Genomic DNA, 24,559 nt, shown 5'->3' with positions numbered 1-24,559 from the left:
AGAAAATTCCAAAATGGTCCGTCCTCAAAGGGGATAGGGACTTGATATTACATTTTTTTTAAAAAAAAAAAGATTGAGAAAATATGGAACCATGTAACGGAAGAAGAAAAAAAACCAGCTCAAGATTTTGCCTAGTGACCCAGCATTTGCTGCATGGCGTTGAGGCGGTAACTCTCGCTCTTCTCCATGAGCTCCTCGTGCCTCCCCTTGGCGGCGACGGCGCCGGCCTCGACGACGAAGATGACGTCGGCCTTGCGGACCGTGTGCAGCCTGTGAGCGATGGCGATGACGGTGATGCCGCGCGCGGCGCGCTCGAGGCCCTCCTGCAGCGCCTTCTCGCTCTCGGCGTCGAGGGCGGAGGTGCTCTCGTCGAGGAGGAGGAGGCGGGGCTTGCGGACGAGGGCGCGGGCGATGGCGACGCGCTGGCGCTGGCCGCCGGACAGCTGGGAGCCGTTGGGGCCGCACTCGGTGTCGTAGCCCTGCGGGAGGGCGACGATGGTCTCGTGGATGTTGGCGAGGCGGCAGGCCTCCTCGATCTCCTCGTCGGTGGCGTCCTGGCCGGGGCGGGCGCCGAGGCCGACGTTGAACTTGACGCTGCCGTCGAAGAGGGCGCTGTCCTGGGGCACGACGGCGATGTCGTCGCGGAAGTCGGTGCCGTCGAACTTGGAGATGTCCATGCCGTCGATCTCGATCGTTCCCGTGCCGGCGGAGTACATGCGCTGGACGATGGCCATGACGGTGGACTTGCCGGCGCCCGAGGGGCCGACGAGACCGCAGAATTGGCCAGGCTGGATGGTGAAGGACATGTTGTCGAGGATCTGGACCTCGGGGCGGGCGGGGTAGGAGAAGGAGACGTTCTTGAAGGAGACGGCGACGCCGCCGCGACCCGGGGAGGGGCGCGGGTTGGGGTTGGCGAGGGCCTCGACGTCCTTTTCCTTCTCCTTGCCCTTGGAGGACTCTGACGCCGCGTCGGCGGCGTCGGCGGCCCTGCCTGCCGGGTCGGCGTCGGACTTGCCGAGGTCGAGGAGACTGAAGATTCTGGAGGCGGCCATGCGGGCGCGGGTGACCTCGGGGGCGAGGGTGAACATTTGACCCCACAGCTGGGCGCCGACGAGCATGGCGACGTTGATGATGAGGAACTGCGTCTGCGTGGCGTTGCCGGCGACGATCTGCTTGGATCCCCACCAGTAGGCGAAGGCGTAGATGATGTTACCCGTGACGTTGGCGACGGCGAGCCAAATGTTGGCGAAGGTGACGGCCGAGATGATCTCCTTCTTGGGGTCCTTGAGGGCGCGCTTGTACTGGCCAAAGACCTCGTGCTCCAGGGAGAGGATGGCGACGGTCTTGATGGAGTTGACGGACTCGACGGTGATGCCGACGGCGGTGGCGTAGGCGCCGGCGTGCTTCTCCTCGAACCGAGAGAGGACGCGGATCTGCATGATGCCGGAGCCCAGGAGCATGGGCACGATGACCAGGCAGACGATGGCGATTCTCCAGTTCAGAATGTGAGAGTAGATGATGGCGACGAACAAGTTGACCACGACGGCGAAGATGGTTCCCATGATGGAACCGCTGAAGCCACCGATGGACGCCGCATCCTTGGTGATGAGAGACAGGAGCGATGAAGGGTTGCGGGCTCCGGACTGGTGCCACTCGAGCTCCTGCTGGAAGAGGGCGCGGAACGAGCCGACACGGATCTTGTACAGGAGCTTCTCGGCGATGTAACCAAAGGCGGACCAACTGCACAAGTTGGCGACGAGTTCGACGCAGGCGAGCATGAAGAAGAGGCCGGCGAAGAAGGCACCTCTGCTCTGGATGTAGCTGGGCTCGTTGCAAGGGCTGGCAACGCCAATGGCGAAACCGAAAATGGTACCAGATGCGCTGAAAGTGCAGCCGACAATGAAGGCGGACACCATGGCGAGGAGGAGGTAGAGAATGTGAGGGCGGACCATGACGCCAGCCTTCTTGGTGATCCACCAGGTTGACCTGTCGTTGTCGAGACCGCTGTTCTCGGTCTCCAGGGCCGCGTTCTTCTTCTTTTTCTTGAGCTCCTTGGCCTCCTTCTTGAGTTGCTTCTTGGTCTTCTCGGTCACGACAGCATCCGTGCCCGCCTCCGTTTCGATGGCCCTGGCAAGATCCTTGGGGTCGACGCCGGGCGTCTCGGCGTCCACAGAGGCCGCGGACGACTCGACGGCGGTGCTTGCGCGAGAGGGAGCCTTCTCCTCCTCGGAGCCGTTGATGTTTTGCAGGTTGACCAAGTTGGCGTAGGCGCCGTTGCGGGCGATGAGATCAGCGTGAGTTCCCTGCTCCATGATATCACCAGCGCTCATGACAATGATGTTGTCGGCGTTCTTGATGGTGGAGAGACGGTGAGCAATGGAGATGAGGGTTCTGCCCTTGGAGACATTCTCAACAGCCTTTTGAATACGGGCTTCACTGGCAGAGTCCAAGGCGGCGGTGGCCTCGTCGAGAATCAAAATCTTGGGGTCACGAATGAGAGCACGGGCGAGGGCCACACGCTGTCTCTGACCACCGCTGACGAGCTTACCACCACTGCCGACGGCGGTTCCGAATCCATGCTTGAGGCGGTCGATGAAGGAAGTGGCGTCGGCCAGGTCGGTCGCGTTCTGAACGAGCTTGACAATCTCGACAACTTCGGGTCCGTACTTCTGGGCGGCGGTGTTGAGGTCCTCTCCGGCCATGAGATCTTCGGCAAGCTGGGCGAGCTGGGGTCCGTAGAGCGTTTCCTTGAGTCTCTGGTGCTCCTCCTTGGGCGAGTTGACGAGACCGAGAGCAATGTTTTCGATGACGGAGCGGTCGAGCAGGGAAGGTTCCTGCTGGACGAGACTGATGTAACTGCGGACGTTTCTGACGTTGAGGTTGCGGATATCCTGGCCGTCGATGAGGACTGTGCCCTCCTTGGGGTCATAGATTCTCGTGGCAAGGCCGGCGATGGTCGACTTTCCGCTGCCAGAAAGACCGACGATGGCAGTGTACTTTCCACCGGGGCAGACAAGAGAGATGTTCTTGAGCACGTCCGTATCGGGGCGCGAGGGGTAAGAGAAGGTAACTCCGCGAAGTTCAACCTCGCCGTGGATATTGGTGGGCAGTCTGTCACCGTCCTCGGTGACGGAGTCAATAGTGGAGTGCTTGTCGATGTCCTCCCGGAGCTTGACAAAGGCAGCGGCTGCTGATCCGAAAAGGGGCAGCAGAGGTGCGATGGTACCGAGCATGATACAGGCTAGTCGTAGTCAGCAAAGTTGTCCCAAGTAGTATAAAAACGAAGTATATACCGTCGACAATGAGGAACACAACGGTGTAAATGTCACCAACTGAAGTGCCGTCGCCAGTTCCAGCAACCGATCTGGAGATGGCCTTGCTACCTTGCCAGTAGGCGAGGGCGTTCGCAGCGTAGGCGATGAAGTACAAGAGTCCGGCGTTGGAGGCAGCAGCAATGGCCTTCTTGATACCCTCCTTCTGAGCGACCATGACATGACCGGCGAACTTGTTCTCGAGGCGAGGTCCGGCGCCAAACGCCTGGACGACGGCGACGTGAGACAGTGCCTCTGAAGCGATGGACGAAGCCTTAGCCATGCCCTCCGACATGGCTCCGCTCCATTTCTGGATGTAGCTTCCGCAAATCATGGACGCGAGCAAGTAGGCGGGAATGAGCGAAACCAGCATGCCGGCGAGGGGCGCGTACTTGATGAAGCCGATAACGTACGCGGTGACGAAGAAGGAGATTGTGCCGATGAAGTGACTGACTTTCTCGGACGTTCCGGACTGAATAGTTTGGATATCGGAGTTGAGGCGGGACGAGACCTCACCGGCCTGTCTGCTCTCGAAGAAGCCGACATCCTGTCTCAGCAAGCTCTGGAAGTACGTCTCGCGGAGGCGGGATGCGAGTCTCTGGCTGATGATTCCCCAGCAGGTGGTGTGCGTGTAGATGAGGCAGAAGGCGACGCAGGTGATCCAGACGAGTTTGATGACTTTGTCGTTGACGGCGTCCTGGTAAGCGCCCACATCCCCGATTCCGTCGGCGCAGGTGGCGCCGTTCATGTCGTCAATCAGCTGTCCGAAGAGAATACCCATCAGAGGGAAGGGGACACCCGAGCCGATGGCGGCAATGGTGCCCACGCAGACCAGCGTGTAATCGAGCCATGTTGGGTTGGCATAGAAAAGCAGCTTGAAGAAGCTGAAGACAGTCTCGAAGCGCTGGGAGAGGATGGTCAGTCTCTCTTCGCACACGTACACGTACTCAAGGAAGGGGAGAGACTGAGGCCAAGAGAAAAAATAAAATGCTGAAAATGTGATTCAGATTCAGCCCAGTCCAGACGTGCAACACTCACCTTTCCCTTTGGTTTCGCGACCTCGGCAGTCTCTGTTGATGTTGTCTGTACTTGTTGTTGCTCTGGTGATGTCGAGAGAGCAGTATCAGCCTTCTCGGCCGCAGCCGATCGTGAGTCTTGGTCAGGCATGGTGATCCGGCCTTGAACTGACGAACAGGTATCAGGGAGAGTTTGACCGCTTTTCGCAATTGAAGCAGATGGTTAAGAAAGGAGCTCTCTCTCATCGCCAGCCCCCAGAAACACAGAGACTTGGCGTGCAGCTGGTGGCAAGGAAGAGCTCAGCGAAAGCGTCGAGCAAGGTCCAACCGTACAGGGCAACCTTGCCGTTCTTTGCACCATGCCAGAACCAGAACCCAGAAGTGGAGGCGATTTTTGTTTTGTGTGTTCATTGGCATCCGCAGCATTAGCGGGTAATTAGGGGAGTCATTCCCAAGGCCAGCCAACAGTAGCGAGCATTTGCTTGGCTTCACAGGCTTTGATGACAGCACATTTCACAGAAGCGACTCGAGTCTCCGCTGGGGGCGATTGTAACTTGCCCACGTACCTTGTCAGGCTAGCAGTGGAAGCAGCATGGACGGGACGTTAGGGAGGGTAGGTATCCGTTCCCCGTAGGTGAGGTGGGTGGTAATGCAAAGTACCCTGCCGTGGAGTAGCCGAGTTAGGGAGCTGAGAGGGCCACGAGGGGGGCATGCCGTAACGAGGGGGGAAGAACGGCGACCGACGCCCACCGCCGACTGTGATCCCCCCTGCGGAACGGTATACGGCACTGCTTTCTTGCGACATTTCATAGGTGGTCCTGGAGGGAGGTTCGGGGATCGTTAAGCGGCGAGAGACCAGTGACCACAGCAGCCACGGTAGACGATCACGCTACTGCGGGAGTTGACGGTTGTAGCGGGATGTGCAATGTGCTACGGCACGTGAAGGGTACTGGCGGCATCCCTGAGGGAGTGTGTAGTGTTTGTGGGCGAGGCCACATGTACAGATGTACATTGGCGCATTCGCGATAGCATCTGATAGCGATTTGTGAGGGTCAAAGGGGGTGAAAGAATCAGACAAGCAGATGGAGCGAGTGGATGTGGGGCCGAGGACCGGACTGTGGGTTCGGATCAGATAATTTGTCTTGGCGGAGACGGCCCATCCCTTCCGGATTAAGTAAGGCTGGAGACGCCGACCCGAACGGGTATAAAGTACCTACCTTACCTTGGTCCACCTCAGTGTACGAAGTACATCGGTACGGGCACCCATGTATCTTTCTTGCTCCTTGCTCCTTGCTCTCTGCCTATACTCCATTCTCTACGCAGTATTTTTTTTTTGCGGATCTGCCGAACTTGTTGTCCATTCGGAAAGCTTTACGGAATACTTCTTGAGATTTCCTGATCCTCCCATGTCGTGGATAGAAAATTTCAGAGAAGCCATTGCGACGGCCCCGGCCATGGCTGCTCCTGGGGAAAATGGCGCATCTCTTCTGGCGCTGGGCACCCACACACACCATTTCCCATTGAGGGTACATTCCACCGCCACACCCACTCATCCACTTCATCTCGAATTTGCAAAAGAAGGCGTCATTGGGTACACACATCTCGCTGGTGTGTAGCAGTGAGGAGCAAGGCCAATTGCGAATCCCGTGTCTTTTGCTGTGTGCTGCAGTGAGAACCTTTGGCGGCATTAGCTTCAACGGCCGATCCATCCAGCATCTCTACTCCGTTGCTTCATTACCAAGGTACTCGGTAGAAGCAACGGAAAGCAAAGGAACCCGAGATGCCCTGGAAAGAAGAAAGAGAGGAGAATTACAGTTTTTTTTTCTACCCTTGAATTCCGAACAGTGCTGCTGCCCACTGAAAACGAGGCGCAGTGCCCCAACGCGTACAGAGTACCTTGGTTTCCTTCATTTTGTTGGTCTTTTTTAGGCTTGTCAACTTGTTCATGCTTGTGTTTTGTTAGGTAATGCTGATTAGATCCCAGCCCAGCCAGTCCGCTTCTTAGACCCGGCGCTGGGAGTGGCTTGCATGTCTCTGAAAGGATCTGATAACTTTAACTCCTCCACCATCTGATAATTCTCAGACCCCTCCCAACAACACCCCTCCAACCACCAAAAAAAAAAAAAAAAAAAAAAAAAGGGCTCCAACAAAACGCCGTTCTACGAAGACATCCCCGAACAACCGAACCGAGCAAAAATGCCCTCCCCCCTTTGAACTTGTACAAGCCGCAGATTTACGACGACGGCAATTTCAAGATCCGCGCAACTTTACCCATAGTATTCTCATCCTTCCAAGAAAGTCACAATGTAGCAATACCTACAATACATACATTAGGGGGGAATTGCCCTTTTACAAATTCTCCCAAACTCCCCGGCGGCTCCAAAACCCACCCAGCCATGCCGTCATCTCCGCTGTCGCTTTCCCATTCCCCTCCCTACTGACTGACAGTGACGCCGCCGGTGTGAGAGTGTCACTCAAGTCCCGTCCGTCGGCCCCTTGACCTCGTCTTCCCTCTCCTTTTTTTCCTGCTGTTCCCCTTCCTTGCGATCGCCGCCATGGCCAAGCGGATCCTTCGCCCAGCACTCTCGGCTGCAAGGCGTCTCATTCTCCGAGCCAGCCCTCGGCTCGACCTGCCCCTTTCCTCGTGTTCCTCGCCGCCCTCCTGCTTCTACTCCTCTTTGGTCTTGGCCCAGCCTCGGAGGGGTGAATCTGGAATTGGGTCCTCCATGTTGGGAAAAGGATTCGTCGGTGGTGGTGGGATCCAACAACGGGCAACTTTAACCAGTCTGAGCAGCGTCACCCGCAGAGTACAAGCACCACCACCACCATCAGCTCCAGCACGCCAGCACCAGCTCCGGTCCGATGCAGGCCCTCCGCTCGGCTTCCGGCGGACGCTATCTTTATGTTTGCTCCTGTCCATGCGAATGTTCTCGTCCGCAACTGCCACAGCCTCTGCATCTGCATCCCCATTTGCATCTTCACTCCCTTCCCTCGCCTCTACTTGCCTCCCTCTTCATCAAGCCTCGCCGCTAGAGTCCTATAGCTCCAACCGGTCTTATTCTTCCTCTACTTCCACTTCCTCCTCCTCCTCCTTCTCTCATCCAGACGTAGTTGTAGATTCCAACGACTCCTCTACATTTTCGACTACAGCAGACAAGATGGGCTCTCTTCCTGGTGCTATTCCCCCCTTCAAGGTCTTCGTCATCGGAGGTCTCTCCTACGCCGGTGTCTCTACCACCTTGAACCTGCTCGACCTGAGCAGCGGCAAGTCGCCTCGTCTCGCTCACATTCCCTACGAGCACCACCCAGACTTCAAGAACATCCCCGTCGAGATCACCCTCGTCGACGAGCGTGATGGCTTCTGTAAGACACCCTGAAGCTTCCGAACCTGAAGCTCACAGACTATATCAGAACCCCGCTAACATAACCCCTCCAAAGTCCACCTAATCGGCTCCCCCCTCGCCTTCGCCGACTCCAAATACGCAGCAAAGTCCTGGGTAAAGTTCGAGGACATCGCCTCCCTCCAGCGCCCCAACGTCCGCTTCGTCCAGGGCTCCGTCTCCAAAGTCGACCCGGCCACGAAGACGGCCACCGTCCTCGACCACGCCACCAAGCAACCCCAGGACTTCTCCTACGACTTCCTCGTCGCCGCCTCCGGCCTCCGCCGCGTCTTCCCCGTCGTGCCCCAGTCCCTCACCCGCAAGCAGTACCTCCTCGAGGCCGAGGAACAGATCAACGCCGTCCGCGACGCCCCCGACGGCGTCGTCGTCGTCGGCGGCGGCGCCGTGGGCATCGAGATGGCCGCCGAGCTCAAGCTCGTCGAGCCGGACTCCAAGGTCACCCTCGTCCACTCCCGCGACAAGCTCCTCTCCTCCGAGGGTCTGTCGGACGAGTGCAAGGACAAGGCCCTCGAGCTCACGCGCGAGGCGGGCGTCGACGTCCTCCTGAACCACCGCGTAAAGGAGACGCGCAAGCTCGACCCCCTGCCCAACGGCCGCGCCCGCCACGAGATTGAATTCACAAACGGCGACAGGCTCGTCGCCTCGGAGGTCGTCATGGCCATCTCCCGCAGCGTCCCGTCCACGGACTACCTCCCCGCCGCCGCAAAGGACGAGGAGGGCTACGTCAAGATCCACCCCAACATGGTCCTCAAGGGCGACGGCAACGTCCCCAACGCCGAGGACCACATCGTCGTGGGCGACATCTGCCTGTGGCCCGGCATCAAGCGGTGCGGCACGGCGATGCACATGGGCCACTACGCCGCCATCAACGCGCACCAGCTCATGCTGGCCAAGCTCACGTCGGGCGCGCACAAGCCCACGTTCTCGGAGCTCGGCCCCGTCGAGCCCATGATCGGTTTGGCGATTGGGAAGAAGGCCGTCGCGAGCGGGCCCGTTGTGGGGACTACGTGGGGTGAGGATGTCATGCACGCGTACTTTAGAGACGACCTCGGCTTTACCAGTGAGTTACCTTTTTTTTTTTTTTTCCTTTTTTTTTGCTGTGTTTTTTTGGTTGTGTTTTCCTTGACTCTTTGGATCCCACCGGCGCCGACCGGCCCTCCCTGTCTACTACCCTCTCCTCTTCTTCTGTGTTCCTCTCCTCCTTTTCACACGCCCCCCCTTCTCCGACTCGACCCCATCGTCAGTGAGAAATTGATTGAATTGCTAACCGTTGCGTGCGTGTTCTCCCACAACAGTCTGCTGGAACCACCTCGGTCTCGGAAGGGCTCCTGACTCTTGACTCTTGAGTTGTTTATGAATTAAAAAAAAATGCATAAAATGGATTTTTCAGGGTTTATTTTTGGGTTTCAAAGGTGTTCTTGGGAGTACAATGATGACGAACGAAAGACGGACGCAATAAGTTCCGTCTCTTGGGGGTTAGTTTAGACTAAATTGGCTAGACTTTGAAATGCAAATGATGTTTCTCGTGAGTGTCTATTGCCTAGACCTTTTTTCTCTTCATTTTGGTGTGTCGCTGTCAAGATTCAGAGCCTGGGTAAGGTCAAGTAAGGTAGGTCACGCAGATTAATGTCACTGAGGCATAATCAATCAGATCAGATCAGATCAGATAAGATTGCGCCCGGAAAAAAAAAAGCAGTGACACAAAATTCTTCACCAAAATGACACCTTCCTAACTTTGTCTGCATATCTTCCATGTACATTATTCCCACGCCCACATACCGCAACACTTTTAGATTTCGAACAAGACTAATAATCCACACATGCGTAGCATCTCACTGTGTCATAAGTGCAACCACCACCCAATGTGTCTGTCCTCTCACAACTTGGGCACAAGCTGGATCCTCATACCGCCCACGACCTTCTCGTTATCCCCCAGCGGGCAGAGCTGGAAGAACCTCTCGCGCGAGCACCGCACGAACGCGCTGCGCTTGTGCGGCAGGTCGACGAACTTGTCGAGCCCGAACCCGTGCATGAAGTCGTACATGAGCACCGTGTCGTTGGTCTTCTTGGGCTCGCCCACGACCCAGGTCGTGCGCGGGTCGTCGAGGTAGAGGAAGTGCATCAGCGAGGACCACCACGCCGTCACGCGGTGGGGGCCCCGGAAGCGCACGTCGCCGACCAGGGAGTGGCGGCCGCGGTCCCAGTCCTGGGCGTCGTAGTAGCCGCCTAGCTTGTCCTCCTGTTGGTGATTTGTTAGTGATTATGAAGACTTTCTGTAGGCTGGAATACGGGAGACAAGAGAGAAGACGCACCTTGGCCCAGTAGACCTCAAAGTAGGCGAAAAACGTGTCCTCCCACGCGGCGAGGATGGCAAACTGGTGCGGGTCCTCGTCAATCTTGCGCAGGTACTCGCGGTGCTGGTCGAGCGTGCCCGTCTCGTTCCACCCCTGCGACACGCGCGGGTCGTTCTGCCACTCGTGGAACAGGCGGAGGTGCTCCGCGTTGCGGTAGTCGAGCGCCACCATGCTGAACGTCTCCTTGAGGTGCGGGATCCAGCGGCTGTACACCGTCGCGCCCGGCGCGGGCTTGGCCGGGCGGATCGGGTGCCACGCCTGCTGGTAGAGGTTCGGGTTGGACGGGTCCGAGGCCGGGACGGCCGTCATGGTGTGCTGCAGAGGGGTGAGGGGGTACGAGGACAGAGGGTTGTCGAGCGCCGCGGGGGACTCCTGAGGGAGCCAGACGGGACGGGGGCCAAAGGGCGATCCGGCGCCCTGCCAGAAGGCGGAGCGGAGGAGGACGACGGTGGATTGCTCCGCGGAGGCGGCGGGCTTCTGGGCCTCCGTCTGGGTCGGGTGCTCGATGGCGAGGAGGACATCGCGGAGCTGCTGGCCGAGGGTGTCGGCGCTGGCGCCGCGGAGCTCGAGGCGGACGAGCTCCTCGTTGGGGCGGAGGACGAAGATGACGTAGACGAGGAGCCAGGCCTGGGCGAGCGTGGGCTTGGTCTTGCCGTCCCACGAGAAGACGGTGCTCGGGGAGCGGCGGGCGCGGGCCCAGGCGCTGTTGTTGGAGTCGGCCGGGAGCTCGCTCGACTTGAGGTCCGCGGGCTCGGAGAAGTAGAGGTTCTCGCTGTGAAGACGCTCGGGGAGGGGAATCGTCTGCTTCTTGGCGTTGTTGTCCTGGGCGGCGAGGGGCGCGAGGCGGTAGAAGTGAAGGCCGCCCTCTGACGTCTTGCCGGCGAAAGTGTCGTGGTTGAAGGCGCGCTGGACGGCGTACTCGGCGTGGTACGGGTGAGGGAGCTTGATGATGCTCTCGCTGGAGGAGACAGCGGACAGAGAGATTGGTGCCGACATGGTTGCGGTTGATGTGTGAAGGCTATCCCCAAACTGACTTAATACAGTTGGAAACGAATTGGGAATAGGAGACAAGGCTTCTCGAGGAGGGTATCAAAAACGTGAAAGAGGTTCCTCGATGCTTGACTCCGAGATTCTGTGAAGGGACAGATAGGAAAGCAAAAGTTCACGGAGAAAGTTGCCCAAGGTTCAGCTTCGAGTTCGGAGCTTCGCGGGCATTCATGTCACCACCGCCTACTCCTTTGGAAGACATACCGAGTTAACGCCATTGGGTCCCTGGTCTCCAAGAGTCCAATGCCATTACATGATGACCCTGGTCCATTGACAAACGGAAGCCCGCCGCTCACTTGTCTTTGCGTGTCTGCCGCCATGCCACGCCATGCCTTGCCATGGCTCATGGTTTTTTTTCTTCAATAGGCTGCAGGGCGCGCGACGCAAGAGAGCTTCAAGCGAGGAAGCGAAGCGACTGGTAGCTCCAGCCTCCAGGACCGGCCCATGACATCGTCTCCAGCACACCATCCATCACAACTTCTGGGGCACGGGGTGGTGGTCAGAGTGAAGTTCGACGGCGGGGCACATCTGTACCTCGACTCCACGGTAGCGTAGGGGGTGTGTCTATATGCGAAGAAAAGGGTACAACTGAGTACAAGGAGGATCAAGGTACCTACGCGGGCATGGTCGACGTTGAAGGGGGGCCTCACTCTTCACCCCTCCATCACTGAGGTGGCCTGCGGCGAAACGCCGAGACCTCGGGCCAGAAGGGTTCCCCGGCCAGGGTAGGTAGGCGACGAAATGCTCCGAAGAAAATTTGAGTTTCACAGCCTGTGCCACCCTTCAGAATAGATCTGATAACCAAGAGGGCGTTGGGGTTGATGGAAACGGGGTTCGTGGCGGTCGTCCCTCGTAGTTGATGTATTGCCGTCAATTGCGTGCGTGGCGCCTACTAGCTAGGTACCTACGTAGTATAAGGGTACCGGCTTTTTTCCCCTTCTTTTTTTTTCTTCCTCCAAGGAAGGTGGCTGCACCGACCTGGTCTTAGCGGATCTGATAACTTTATTAGAACCAAGTTCGGCCATAGCTCCGGCCTCGGAGCTCTGGGGACCCACTCAAAGCCGACCGGTGGCCGCCGCAAGCTGGATGATGGATCTGATAAGATCAAGGCAAAATTTTTCTCACTGGCGGGGCAGCGGGAGTGGACTTACGGATACACTAAGGCTGGTTTCGATACTTGCAGCATGGTTCACTGCTTCAACATCCCGAACCTACCCGTGGATCCCATCATCTCATCGTTCAAGAGGGCGTGTGTGTAGAAACAGGTAGCTCGCGTGGGGTCGCCTTCGGTTCAAGTGGCCTGTTTGGGCAGATCCTTGGTAAAAAAAGACGCACCTCTTTAGATCAGGGTACGTGACTCTCTTCGTCTCCACTACCTCCCATCCCCTGCCACACCTACTTGGGAATCGGAACGCCAGTGACGCCTTCAGCTTACTCGCAAGTTGTGAGGATTCATCCGTGTGCCTCGATGCTTCTTCTTTTCGTCGGTTCTTGAGCCGTTCTTCGATCGGGGCCTCCCCCGCCTGCCAAGTCACATCTGCCGCCCGTCAACCGCGCCGTTCCCGCTCTGAGGCGAGCTGCGCCGCCGGCTCTGGACTTGCTTTGAATATTCGTGATGCTCTTCAGAAGTTCAGACGGTCCTGGTATTCGTGAACACGCCTGTTGCTCCGACCGGTTGTCCACCCACGTCCCACAGGTAGCTGCACCTGTTGTCCACAACAGCTCCATGCCTACAATCCACTATGGGATAGCTCAACTCCACAGAGATTGATAACTTGGTCTGCCGCCACGCGATTCAGAATGTGGCATCGTACTCGTTTCCCGGCCAAGGCGCTTTCGTAATGGGGTTCAAGTGGGCTAGGTAATAGCGTCGTTGATCTCAAGCCATCGAGCGGTACTTTGGCAAGCTTGTGCAAGCCTTTGTACCAGATCGACGAAAGCCGGTTCGTCTTCCTGCACGTCGATGGCTGAGACTTTCTGCAGCTCTTGCACTGGACCTGCAACAAGTCCCTTGCGGCAATTGACGCTCCGGACCGATGTGCGCCACCCAGATCATCGTTAACGCCGACCGTCAAATTCCGTCAACGCCTGGGAGAGTCCCCTGTTTTTGTTAGGAAGTGCTGATTGTTCCACGTCGAATGGCATTCGTTCCGACAAGTCTTCTCTCGGGTCTTCGGGACACGCCGTCGTATCCTGTGTCCAGTTGTCCACACAGTGCCATAGAGAATGTCGTATTGCATTCTGTCGAGTCGATGCATTGTGCCGTCTCGTTCGTCTGATATCATTATGGCCCCCGCCGATGGTCCCAGATGATGATGTGTCTGTGTGTCTGACTCTGGGGCATTTCCGAGTCGATGGAAACTTGCGCATCCCCTTCAAGGTTAAAAGTGTCCTCGGGATCCGGATCCCGGAGTCCGGACGGATAGTCGCGCCGAGACGACCACACGATGGGAGAGCCCCATTGATGAGATCTGCGGACAAGTCGTTACTTGCAATGGTAGCCTTATGGGTTCTTGGCGAATGAAGATGAACACCGTTGAGCATATCCATGAAGATTAAGTGAGAAGTCAAGGGGTCGAGCAGGTCGCTCACGAAGAAGGCCTATTTGAACAGAGCGTAACAAACGTGCCGGCAGAACCTACCTTGATTTGTGTGGTACAAAAAGAAAGTACCTACCCTACCTTACCTTCCATTTGGTCATCAGCTTTATGAGCAGAAGCCACCTAACATTTGAGCTAGGTGCAAACTATCTCAAAGTACCTAGACAAGATACCCACCAAGTAGGTGAGATGCTCTGCTGCTATTTATCCTTAAAACTTCTTCAGTGAAATCTCGTGATTAAGAGAAGGATCAGATATAGGCGGTTCCGGGGGGTGTAAGTCGCTCCCACGATAGCTGTAGATAACTCAACGCCGCATGTCTCACTCCCCTTTCAGGGTGACTGTCGCCAGTAACTGTATTGTTGCGATACTTCCCTCCATGATATCATGGCATCTATCTGACCCTACCTCTGGCGCATTGTCTAGCTAGCCTCTACCAATCCGTTATAACTCTCACGATATGCATCCCCTTTACGAACTCTGGTGGACATTGGGACACTTACCAGATTCTTTTGAAATATATCATGTGCTACTTATTCAGAACATGACTTCGAGCGTCTCATCTCTGTAGACGTCAAGCAGACCAAAAAAAATCTAGCTTCAAGGCGATTGCCGATAGAGCGGAATTTCATTATCCGGGACGGCCATGGCGGTCAAGGCGCGTTCGACATCGTTACTTGGTATCGTCTCTGGGCATCGTTGCTTAATATTGTACGAAACACTCTGAACGCGTACTCATTCTTCGCGTTTGATATGATTTCTCCAGTATTGCGTCACGTTTGATCGAACAACATGTTCAACGCTCCATAACAACCCAAACAGCATCCATGGTCTCAACCCTCCCACCACCCTTCTTCACCTCCTCGACCGCATCCCGAATCTCCCTCACATATCCCAACAACTCTTCCTCCTCATCCTTCCCTAACCCCTCGGCGACAACCTCCTCGGCCCACGACGCATCAACCACAACACCAACCTCCCATGCCCCATCCAACAACCCAGGCGTATCAACAACACCCCTCTCCCGAACCTTCCACCCAGCCCCCTCCGCCAACTTCACAATCTCCTCAGGCGCAAGCGCGCCGCGGACGTTGCCCTGGTCGAGACTAAACCCCTTCTCCGCGCCAGCCCGCAGCGCATAAAACCGCTTCTGCGCCGCGACGGCCAGTTCGTGCGGTTTCTGCGCGGGAGTCCGGGCTCTGACTGCGTATTCTGCGAAACAGAGCTTGGAGACGTTGGGCTTGCAGAGGACTTTGAACAGGGAGGTGATTGCGGCGCCGGAGGGGAAGTACCACAGCGAATGACAGAGCGTAGCGGCGTCAAAGGCTGAGGAAGGGTGCGATGCGAGGTAGGTCGGCGCGTCGGACTGGTGGAAGGTGATTGCTGCGCCGTGGGGGGAGGAGGAGATGTGGGATTGGGATTGGGCGAGGGTGTAGGGGCTGCCGTAGTCGCCGGGGGCCGGGTCTAGGGCCGTGACGTGGCCGGCCGGGCCCGGGCCCGGGCTGGTGTTGTTGGCGTCACCATCGGCGGTGGTGGAGAGCGGGGCTACGGCTTGGGAAAGGACGAGGGCGGAGTCGCCTTGGCCGCAGCCGATGTCGAGGACGCGGCTGCCGGGGGCGATGGACCAGAGGGAGGCGAGGCGGAGGCGGTGGGTGAGTTGCGGGAGGAGGACTTTGTGTAAGTGGGCTGGATCGTGAGGATAGGATTTTGCGAGGGAGAGGAGGAGGGGAGAGGGGGATGGCGGTTGGGAGTTTGGCTCGTGGTTGGATTGAGACATTGTAGTGAAGTGATTGTGTTTGTTTTTTCTTGTTGTTGGACGAAGTTTGTTGAATGTTAGCTTAGTTGCAATTTTGGACGGGAATAGGTTGGGTAAATTGAGGAATTGGCTACTGATGTGTTGGTGGTGTTTTGATCGTGGTTTTAATTGAAGCTGGATTCCGGTCACTTATATCCAGCATTCAGATCCGTACCTTTGCGCACATCTACCTGTCAAAATAGTCCCCTTACTCAATTGAGATCACTAATTTGACCCGAATGAGTCTCACAATAGAACCAGATGAACAATCTACGGCAACATGAAAATTCCCGACCTTCCTGAATGAGATCAAAAAAGAGGGTTGAAAATGAGTCACATCCTCACAGACGATTGTAGTCGAATTTGGCCTCAATTGAAGGATTCGATTTTTGGCCTCACTTATGTGGGTTCGCCCCAAACCATCGGGTTTCTCATCACGCAATCGCGATTTTGGATGCTAAGCCTTGATCGGGGTAAGCATACTCCCAGTAAACGCGATTCTCAAAGGGTACGGCAGACTGCAAGAGGCACTCCGCCAAAACACTTTTTTTATATATCAAAGCAGAAATCGTATTTTACGGTCACCCCACTACCCAGGATAGGGTCTAGATTAGTATAATAACTTATAAATAGGGGTTATAAAGATTTATAACTTAAGAGATATTTTAATTTTATAATATATTAGACCGTATAGCGGTATATAAAATTACGTAATATCGTACCCTAATATAAAAGTTTTTCTTTTTTTTATAATTTTATTATAAAAATAACTACTACTTTTTACCCTCTTATAAATAAAAATCACTTTTTACTTAAGTTATTAAACTAATAGCTCGCTTATAAATATTATAATATAAATTTATAATAACTTCTAGTCTCTATATAAGACGTTACTAAACTAATCGACCTTACGATACCTCTTTATAAAGCTATTCTAAAACGACTAATTAATAATAATACTTATATAGGCTCTACCCTTTTTATATAATAAGAACGTATAAATATATAAGCCTCGATATTAATAAAATCTCTTTTTATAGGCTTAAAGGAGCGGGAACGAAGTATTTAATAAACGAAAAAAGAGCTAAAGTAATTATTAATAATTAATATCTCTATTATATTATATAACACATCCTTTTTTAAAAACGAACTTAATAGTTTCTAAGTAACGACTTATATTAATATCTAAATTATTAAGAAGTTTATTAAGAAAGTTTAGTTTAATTACTTCTCGACGTTTATTTTATATTAAAATATAATACGATTTATTATTTTATATTTTATAATAAATTAGTAAATTTTTTTAATAGAGTAGATAGTATTTCTAATTAATATAAAGAATCCTTATAATATTTTAGAGTACCATAAAGTAGTGTACGAAGTTATAAATTTAGAGAGATTCCTTTTTAAAGCTACGATCTTATATAAAAAAGATAATTATTAACTTTTTATTATTTTTTAAACTAGAATTAAGTTACTAGTTATTAAACCTTAGTTAGTAAAGAAGGGAAAAGGTCGTATAAAGCTAATTATAACTAAAACTTTAAGCAAATCGACGTATAGAAATGTTCCGAAAATACGGCTTTTAATAAGTATTAGTATTAAACTAACGATAAAGATTAAGGAGGAATTATTAGTTAAGTAAGAAAAGAAGATCGTTAAGAAGGAGGTAAAGGCTAAGAAAAAGGTTAAAAAGGATAAAAACGATAAGAAAGACGAGATTATAGTAGTTCGATAAGAAAATAAAGTTTATAATAGTAAATAACTTAGTATATTATAAGGATAGAAACGAGCATTCTCGTTAATAAATAATTTAAAGTAAATTATAATTATATTTATAATTCCTTTTTATCCTTAGTATCGCTTATAATTACGAAGCTATTTAATATTTTAAAATTAATTCTAAAGTCTTCTAATCTCTACTTAACTTATATAATACCGCCCTATAGTTTACTAAGTAAAGTAATTTCTAATTAGAGCTTATTGCGTATATATTACTTTAGATAAATATAAAAATATTAATACGCTTTAAAATAAAGATAATTAGCCTTACTAAACTTCGTACTTTTAGCTAATATAATTAGGGAGCCCTTAATAATTAAGGTATAAATTTATAAAGTAGCTTAAAGAAAATATGCGTTTAGATTATTATTATTCTAAATAGCGTTTAATAGTTATTAAACTTAGTTTTAGTTAATCAGCTATATAAAGTCTTATACAGTTCGTAACGTAAGTTAATAGTATAGTTACTATAGTTAACTAAAAATAACGTAAGGGCGACCTTTTTAACAACGAATTCGATAAGAGTTCTAAATTTATACGAAGTTAATAAAATTAGAACGAATTAGTAGTATATACGTAAATAGAAATATAATCTAGTTAGAGAGTATATTTATATAGAATAGCCCTTAGAACTTAAGTAGTTAGAAGTATTTTTATAAACGTAAGTATACTTATATATACTAAGATATATATTACTTACCCGCTAATATACTAATCTACTTTAATAAAGACGATTTTACTAACTCTTAATCTTAACGTTATAAATACTTTTACTAAAGATCTAATAATTACGGAATATAATTAGACTTTTTATTATTAAACGGTATTATAAAAGGTAGTAATAAATACTAGACATAAGAACGGTTTTTTTCCCTCGGTCTAAACGAACTCGTAATAATATAAATCCCCGTTATTAAATAACAGTAAGATATTATATAAGTATATTCCGGGACGTATAAGTAAAAACCCCTATATAGAACTATATAATAAACTGCGAATAAATATTAATACTAGTATAGATCTTAAATCTAAATAGTAAAAGCTTATTATATATATTTAAAAACTAAATATAATTTAGTCTAGGAGTCGTAAACCCTTTATAACAATACCTTATCTTACTTAACTGATTTTAAACTTATTATAAAAAGGTTTTGTAATATATAAGGTATAGTTTATTTTAGTTAATAATATAAGCTTATTAGCGAACTTATATATAAAAATACTCTTTACCGTACCCTTTAGTACGATAAGTAACCTCTAATATATTAAAAAAGAACTTTTTTAATTATTATTATATAATTACGAGCTATTTTAGTATTTATTATTACTAAAGCTAATTTTATTAACGAAGTATTAATAATCCTATAGCCGTAATTATAAATCCTTTAGACTAGAGTTAAAAAAGGATATCTTTATTATTTAAGTATTATTAGAAAAATAATTCTTAAATACGAATTAATAGATCCTTAGAAAAGACCGTACGCTCTTTTCGTTATAAGTCCTATTTCGTAAGTTGACGTTCGAAAGTTCGTTTTATAATTCTAGTACTAAAAATTGTAAAAATATGTATAATGATTATATTATAAGTCTAATTACTCTCTAACTTTATAATAATTATCGTTCAATATAATAAAAAATTAATATGTAGTTATATTATTCTAAGAAAGTAGTAATATATAAAGTAAGAAACTAAGAAAGAAATTTTAAGTAAGGGGTAAATATTTATATATAATTATAGCAATATATAGGGGTATTCTTTTACTTATAAGGTTTTATAAGTATATATATAGAAATATAGACGCTTACGGGGATCTATAACGCTAAAAAGGATAGAAAAGTATATAATAATAATATACGATAAATAAAAGTTCTGTAATTTTATTAGAAACGTTGAACTTTAGGGGGAGCCTTTATATAGTTAGTTACGGCCTTTTACGGGCTAAACTAAGCGCATATACTTTAGTTTATAACTAGTAAGTACCTTACGACTCCGTAGGGGCCTTATTACCTAGGTATTAAGCCTAACCGTACTATATCCTAATATATACCTATATAAACTCCTATACTATACTATATAAGAATATCGAATTAATTACTCCTTATTTAGAGTTTATATAAGTTAGTAACGCTCTTTATAATCCTATACGTTATTATATATACCCTTTTTATTATTTTTAACTTACTTAGCTATTTATTTAAGGGCTTTTATTATTATATAGAGGTATATAGCGGGGATAGTACCTAAAGACTTAAGTAGAGCGCCGATATAGACTTTATTACGGCCCTTATAGTTATAACTACGCTTAACGACTTTAATAAGCGTATTACGAGCTAATACGAACTATTAGTAAATTATAAATAGATATAAGGTAGTATAGGGTAATATATAAGTAATAATAGGAGGCGTAATGAGCGTATATTTATATATAGTAAATATATAGTTATAATTAAAGTAGCCCTTATTTATAAAAGTAACGTAATTAATAAAAATGCTTTTATTAGCTTTATAACGAGCGTACGACTTAGTATTAGTTTTAGCGTTACTATATACGGTTATTTAAATAGTATTAATAACCTAAGTACGAGTTACGGCGATATCCGGGGGTATATAACGGCTATTTTTAATAATCTTAGGGTTAAGCTTAATTTAACGCTAGGGCTAGATTATATAAGTTAGTATAGTAATATTAGATAGTATAGGGTAGTATATACTAACCTATATAATACTAAGGTTATAGATTTAGTAAAAAGTTTTTAAAAAGGAAGATAAAGAGCTTATAAATAACGTAAGAATCCGTATAATAAAAAAGCTATTATATAGAGGTATACGTATTAATAAAGAGGTAAGAGGTTATTTTATAAGACGTAAGGTCGTTAGGGTACTACGTAGGTTAGTATACGGGGACCGTTAGGAGCTATATATTTTTAATACGGGCCGGAACGCTATATTAAGCGCTTATTATAAGTATTATATAGCGTATACGATTGTTAAAAAAGGGAGTATTTTATACGAAATTATTAGTATATATACGTAAATAGTTAATACTAAAGAAAAAAGTAAATAAAAAGAATTAAATTATAAATAGGTATATACGTATAATTATACTTATAATTGCGCGTATATTAGCCTAAGAAGAAGTATAATTACTAATTAATAAAAATTATATTAGTAATTGCGTATAAAATTACCTAATTATACCTAATTAATATTTCTAATTAGTAAATTGCGAATATTATACTTATAATTGCGTGTATAATTGGGTAATAGTAATAAAAGTAAAGTAGAAAAGGGTATAAAGTGTAATAAAGCGAAATATAATTATTAATAAGTAACTATAGGGGCGTAGGCGGATTACTTACCTTACTTAAGGAATATTAGGTTAGTTAAGAGGAAAGGGAAATTGATTAGTAATAGAAATTAGTAGGGAGGATATACCCCTTAGCTACCCTACTTTCGCTAAGTAGTATAACCGCCCTTACGTAACCACTATTACTTACGGTTATAAGTAATTCTTTATAATAATATACGGGATTTATTATAATATTTATTTATACGTACGAGAAAGTCGCGCTATTAATACCTAAAATTTATAGTGGCCGTAGGTCTATTGGAAAGAACGGTTTTGGCGGAGTGCCTCTTGCAGTCTGCCGTAAAGGGGGCCGAATGTGACGAAAGGCAATTAGCCTTTGAGAATACAGGTAAAAAAACAAAGTTTGAGCCTTTGAGGATGACTTGCTTGCACAAGCTAACTCCACATGGGAGTGTGACGAGAGGGAAAGTCAATTCAACGACACGTTCAGTAATCCTACGGGTCTAAAAAAATCTAAGCCAAATTCCAAAACCCCAAAAGACAGAAGCCATCGCCTGACATGAAATAGTAACAACGAAAATGGTCAAAAGACAACTTTTGTGTGGTATCACTCATTGAACACACTCCACGCCGTCCTCGGCAAGATATCCTACGAGGACCGCAATCTTACAACTTGGCAGAGACGGTTCTGCTCTTCTTGAGAATCTCGTCGCCCACCTTGGCAATCTCAAACTTGCGCACCTTGCCGCTGCCCGTGAGGGGCACGTTGGCCGGCACGCCGTCCTCACCGAGCCAGAAAATGTGCGCAGGGCTCTTGTGGCCGCCGAGGCGCTGGCGGACCCAGTCCTTGAGCTCCTGGAACGAAGGCTTGTCCGCGTTCTCGGCGCGCTGCACAAAGGCACCGACGACCTCGCCGTAGTGCTCGTCCTTGAGGCCGACGACGATGGCCTGGGAGATGGACGGGTGGGCCATGAGGCGCTCTTCAATCTCGAGCGGGTAGATGTTCTCGCCACCTGAAGGGAGAAAGTTGTGTTAGTACATTGTGCTGTTGTTGCGTGACGGACATTTATAGCTTACCTCGGATGATGATGTCCTTGAAGCGGCCGGTGATTGAGCAGTATCCGGCGTCGTCAAAGACGGCCTCGTCACCAGTGTGCAGCCACAAGACACCTGCAGAGTCACGGACCATGACCTCGTTGGTCTTCTCCGAGTTATTCCAGTAGCCAGCCTGCAGCTGGTACCCGGCCATGCAAAGCTCTCCGCGCTGGCCCATGGGCACAACGTTGCCGTCTCTGTCGACAATCTTGGCCGAGGCATGGGGCATGAGCGTACCGACGGTGGTCAGTCTCTTACCCAAGGCATCGTCGGTGAAGGCGTTGAAGCAGGTAGGCGATGCCTCGGTCAGACCGTAACTGCTGGTGAACTCTCTCATACCGAGACGGTTGACCATCAACTCCATCAGATATCTGGGGACAGGGGCGCCGGCCACGATTCCGGTGCGGATCTTGGATGACTTGAAGTCATCAGGTGCTGCCTGGAACAGGGAATCGAACATGGCAGGCACGCCGTGGAGTGCTGTGCAGTCCTCCTCGAGAATGGCCTTGAGTGTCGCCTTGGTGTCGAAAACTTCCGCGGGGTAAACAATCTTGGCACCGTGCGTGATGACAGACAAGAGGCCGAGGACAAGACCGAAGCAGTGGAACAGAGGGGGAGGGCAGCACAGCACGTCGTCCGGGGTGAGGCGCATGCGATCACCAATGAAACGAGCGTTGTTAACGACGTTGCTGAATCCAAAGTTAGCCTCTTCGACCTCCTCTATCAGCTTGATCGCACTTACTGATGGGTAAGCATGGCGGCCTTGGGACGGCCAGTGGTACCACTGGTGAACTGGAGGTTGCATACTTGATGCGGCACCACCTTGCTCATGGCCAGGTGAAGCTCTCTCGGGCTCTGCCTTGAGCTCGACTTGATGAGGTCGTCGTATGTCTGATATCCGCTCGTGTCGCCCCGAATCATGACAATCTTGGGCCCGTTGATCTTGTTCGCTATTTGGCTCAAGAACTTGGTGTTGTCGAGTCTGCCAATCTGCTTGGTGGTGAAGAGAATCTTGCATTCTGAATAACGGAGTTAGCTCGGAAATCAGCAACTGTTAGACTGGTAACCAACCTGAGAACTCAACAGCGTACATGGCCTCGCTGGGAGTGTACGTGTTGTTCAGAATAACGAGAATAGCACCGATTCTAGAGACTGCAAAGAAGATGGCGGCGTATTGCTCGCAGTTGCCTGCCATAACACCGACTCTGTCACCGGCCTTGATGCCCATCTCGAGTAGGGCCTGCGCGAGCAGCAAGCTCTGCTGGTTGAGCTCATTGTAGGTCCATCGTGCACCAGTCCAAGGAATCACCAAGCATTCCTTGGTGCCGTGCTGGTAGGTCTGGAGCTCCAGCAGCTCACCGAGACTGAGGTCAACCAGAGGAGGATCGCGGGGTCCGTGGAGGATGGACAGCTTCTGAGTGGGAGCCAAAGGCTCGGATACCGGGGTTGTTGATGCTTCTGCGGCCATTGTGTCGACAAATAATTACTGAATAAATGCTTCAATTGCTTAACGAAATTACTACGGAAGACAAAATGAACGTCTTGGTCTTGGTCGAAATGTTTGTCTATGGCAGGTCCAAAAAAGTGTCACCGCGATCTAGGTGCAACGCCGGCCATCCTCTCGGGTCGCATGGCAGAAATAACTGGCCTGGGTCCAGATGGCAGAGACGACCCATGTCTAAAGGGCCCTGCATCTGCGTCACCGAGGAACGGCTTTCGGGGATCATCTGGATCCAGCAAGGAGGCAAGCCGCAAGCGAGGTCTCTTCACCCCCCGCTGCCGCTGGGCTGGGCTTTAGCCCGTTAAGGTGTTGGCCGTGCTGCTTTGCCGGCCACCAAGATGGGGCGCCACACAGCGGGACGTTGCGAACTTGCACGCAAGTAGTCGTACGGCGCAGAACCTTAGCTGGAATTGCTTCTTTTCTTCCTTGGAGGTTTTCACCTTGCCCTGCGTATGTAGCCAGCGACGGGCTAGACAGAACGGGCAATTGTTTCACGACAAGTACCTGGAGTATTCTCGAGTATTCCCAGTGTTGAGGGGCGTATACGAACGGTCGAAAAGGCTACTCGCGTCATGACAGGGCGACTCGATTGGCGATGCGGGGACACACATAGTGACACACCAAAACGAGCAGATGGGTTCGATGGAGCCACGAGACTTGTTAGGAACTGTGTGCTTGCCAGCGAGCGGACTTTGTCACTTTGTCACGTACTCGTGTGTATTCGGCGGGCTGACAGCGAGTCTAGAGCGTGGGAGGAGTGGGATCGCGATGGATCATACGTGTGGGTGTGTCAGAGTAAGGTCCAAGGTCCCAGGATGCTCTCGAGTCTTGAAAAAGTTGACATGTGTGATTGCATTGAATGTGGAGGAACTTAGGGTCGTGTCTCAAATTGGTCAATGGCGTTTGTAGCTCCTTCCCCTCCATCGCCAGTTGCGCCGGGACTGCAGCGGTGCAGCCACTCAGAAAATAGTGAGACCCCACATGGCAGCCAAAGGGACCCCGCTGTACCCGCCACCATCCCCTGTCACCACCTCGGATAGGTTCAGTGCTCGATCTAATCAATCAAATCTTGGATCAGATAAGATTAGGGAAGGAGCATTTCACTCACCTTCTTCAGCGTGCAAAATTTTCTCTCGCTTCCATCCATCCTTCCTCAGCTTCCCACATCGTCTGAGGTACCTCCCCAAGCTTCCCCTACAGGGCACCCGTGGTACAGAGTCACTGGACCCCTCCTTCCACATTCTCTCCAGTACCGCACCAAGAAAAGGTACGGAGAATCCGTACCGACATACGTACCCATGTACCTTCGTTCCCCGAAAATGTCCCGCTGCATTTCTTTCCCTCAC

General features: G+C 50.1%; 6 protein-coding genes across 6 annotated transcripts; 1 reads left to right on the top strand and 5 right to left on the bottom strand.

Moving 5' to 3' along the window:
- Window positions 1-131: 131 nt before the first annotated feature.
- CLUP02_00745 (ATPase) lies at window positions 132-4,478 on the bottom strand (the record flags this gene model as incomplete). Its single annotated transcript, XM_049279792.1, has 3 exons — window positions 132-3,241; window positions 3,294-4,275; window positions 4,350-4,478. The coding sequence occupies 3 exons, from the start codon at window positions 4,476-4,478 to the stop codon at window positions 132-134; spliced, it is 4,221 nt and encodes a 1,406-aa protein (XP_049135749.1).
- Window positions 4,479-6,882: 2,404 nt separating this feature from the next.
- Window positions 6,883-9,067, top strand: CLUP02_00744 (uncharacterized protein; the record flags this gene model as incomplete). Its single annotated transcript, XM_049279791.1, has 3 exons — window positions 6,883-7,690; window positions 7,766-8,788; window positions 9,024-9,067. 3 exons carry the CDS (start codon window positions 6,883-6,885, stop codon window positions 9,065-9,067), a joined length of 1,875 nt encoding a protein of 624 aa, XP_049135748.1.
- Window positions 9,068-9,604: 537 nt separating this feature from the next.
- On the bottom strand, window positions 9,605-11,078 carry CLUP02_00743 (uncharacterized protein; the record flags this gene model as incomplete). Its single annotated transcript, XM_049279790.1, has 2 exons — window positions 9,605-9,967; window positions 10,041-11,078. The coding sequence occupies 2 exons, from the start codon at window positions 11,076-11,078 to the stop codon at window positions 9,605-9,607; spliced, it is 1,401 nt and encodes a 466-aa protein (XP_049135747.1).
- A 3,447-nt stretch (window positions 11,079-14,525) lies between these two features.
- Window positions 14,526-15,506, bottom strand: CLUP02_00742 (SAM-dependent methyltransferase; the record flags this gene model as incomplete). Its single annotated transcript, XM_049279789.1, has 1 exon — window positions 14,526-15,506. The coding sequence occupies one exon, from the start codon at window positions 15,504-15,506 to the stop codon at window positions 14,526-14,528; it is 981 nt and encodes a 326-aa protein (XP_049135746.1).
- A 5,777-nt stretch (window positions 15,507-21,283) lies between these two features.
- CLUP02_00741 (AMP-binding enzyme) lies at window positions 21,284-23,180 on the bottom strand (the record flags this gene model as incomplete). Its single annotated transcript, XM_049279788.1, has 4 exons — window positions 21,284-21,630; window positions 21,695-22,401; window positions 22,455-22,731; window positions 22,784-23,180. The coding sequence occupies 4 exons, from the start codon at window positions 23,178-23,180 to the stop codon at window positions 21,284-21,286; spliced, it is 1,728 nt and encodes a 575-aa protein (XP_049135745.1).
- Window positions 23,181-23,435: 255 nt separating this feature from the next.
- CLUP02_00740 (uncharacterized protein) lies at window positions 23,436-23,787 on the bottom strand (the record flags this gene model as incomplete). Its single annotated transcript, XM_049279787.1, has 2 exons — window positions 23,436-23,653; window positions 23,718-23,787. 2 exons carry the CDS (start codon window positions 23,785-23,787, stop codon window positions 23,436-23,438), a joined length of 288 nt encoding a protein of 95 aa, XP_049135744.1.
- Between the last annotated feature and the right edge of the window lie 772 nt (window positions 23,788-24,559).

This window comes from Colletotrichum lupini, chromosome 1, assembly GCF_023278565.1.
Source record: "Colletotrichum lupini chromosome 1, complete sequence".
Classification (NCBI taxonomy): Eukaryota; Fungi; Ascomycota; class Sordariomycetes; order Glomerellales; family Glomerellaceae; genus Colletotrichum; species Colletotrichum lupini.
This window is presented reverse-complemented; position numbering and strand designations above follow the sequence as displayed.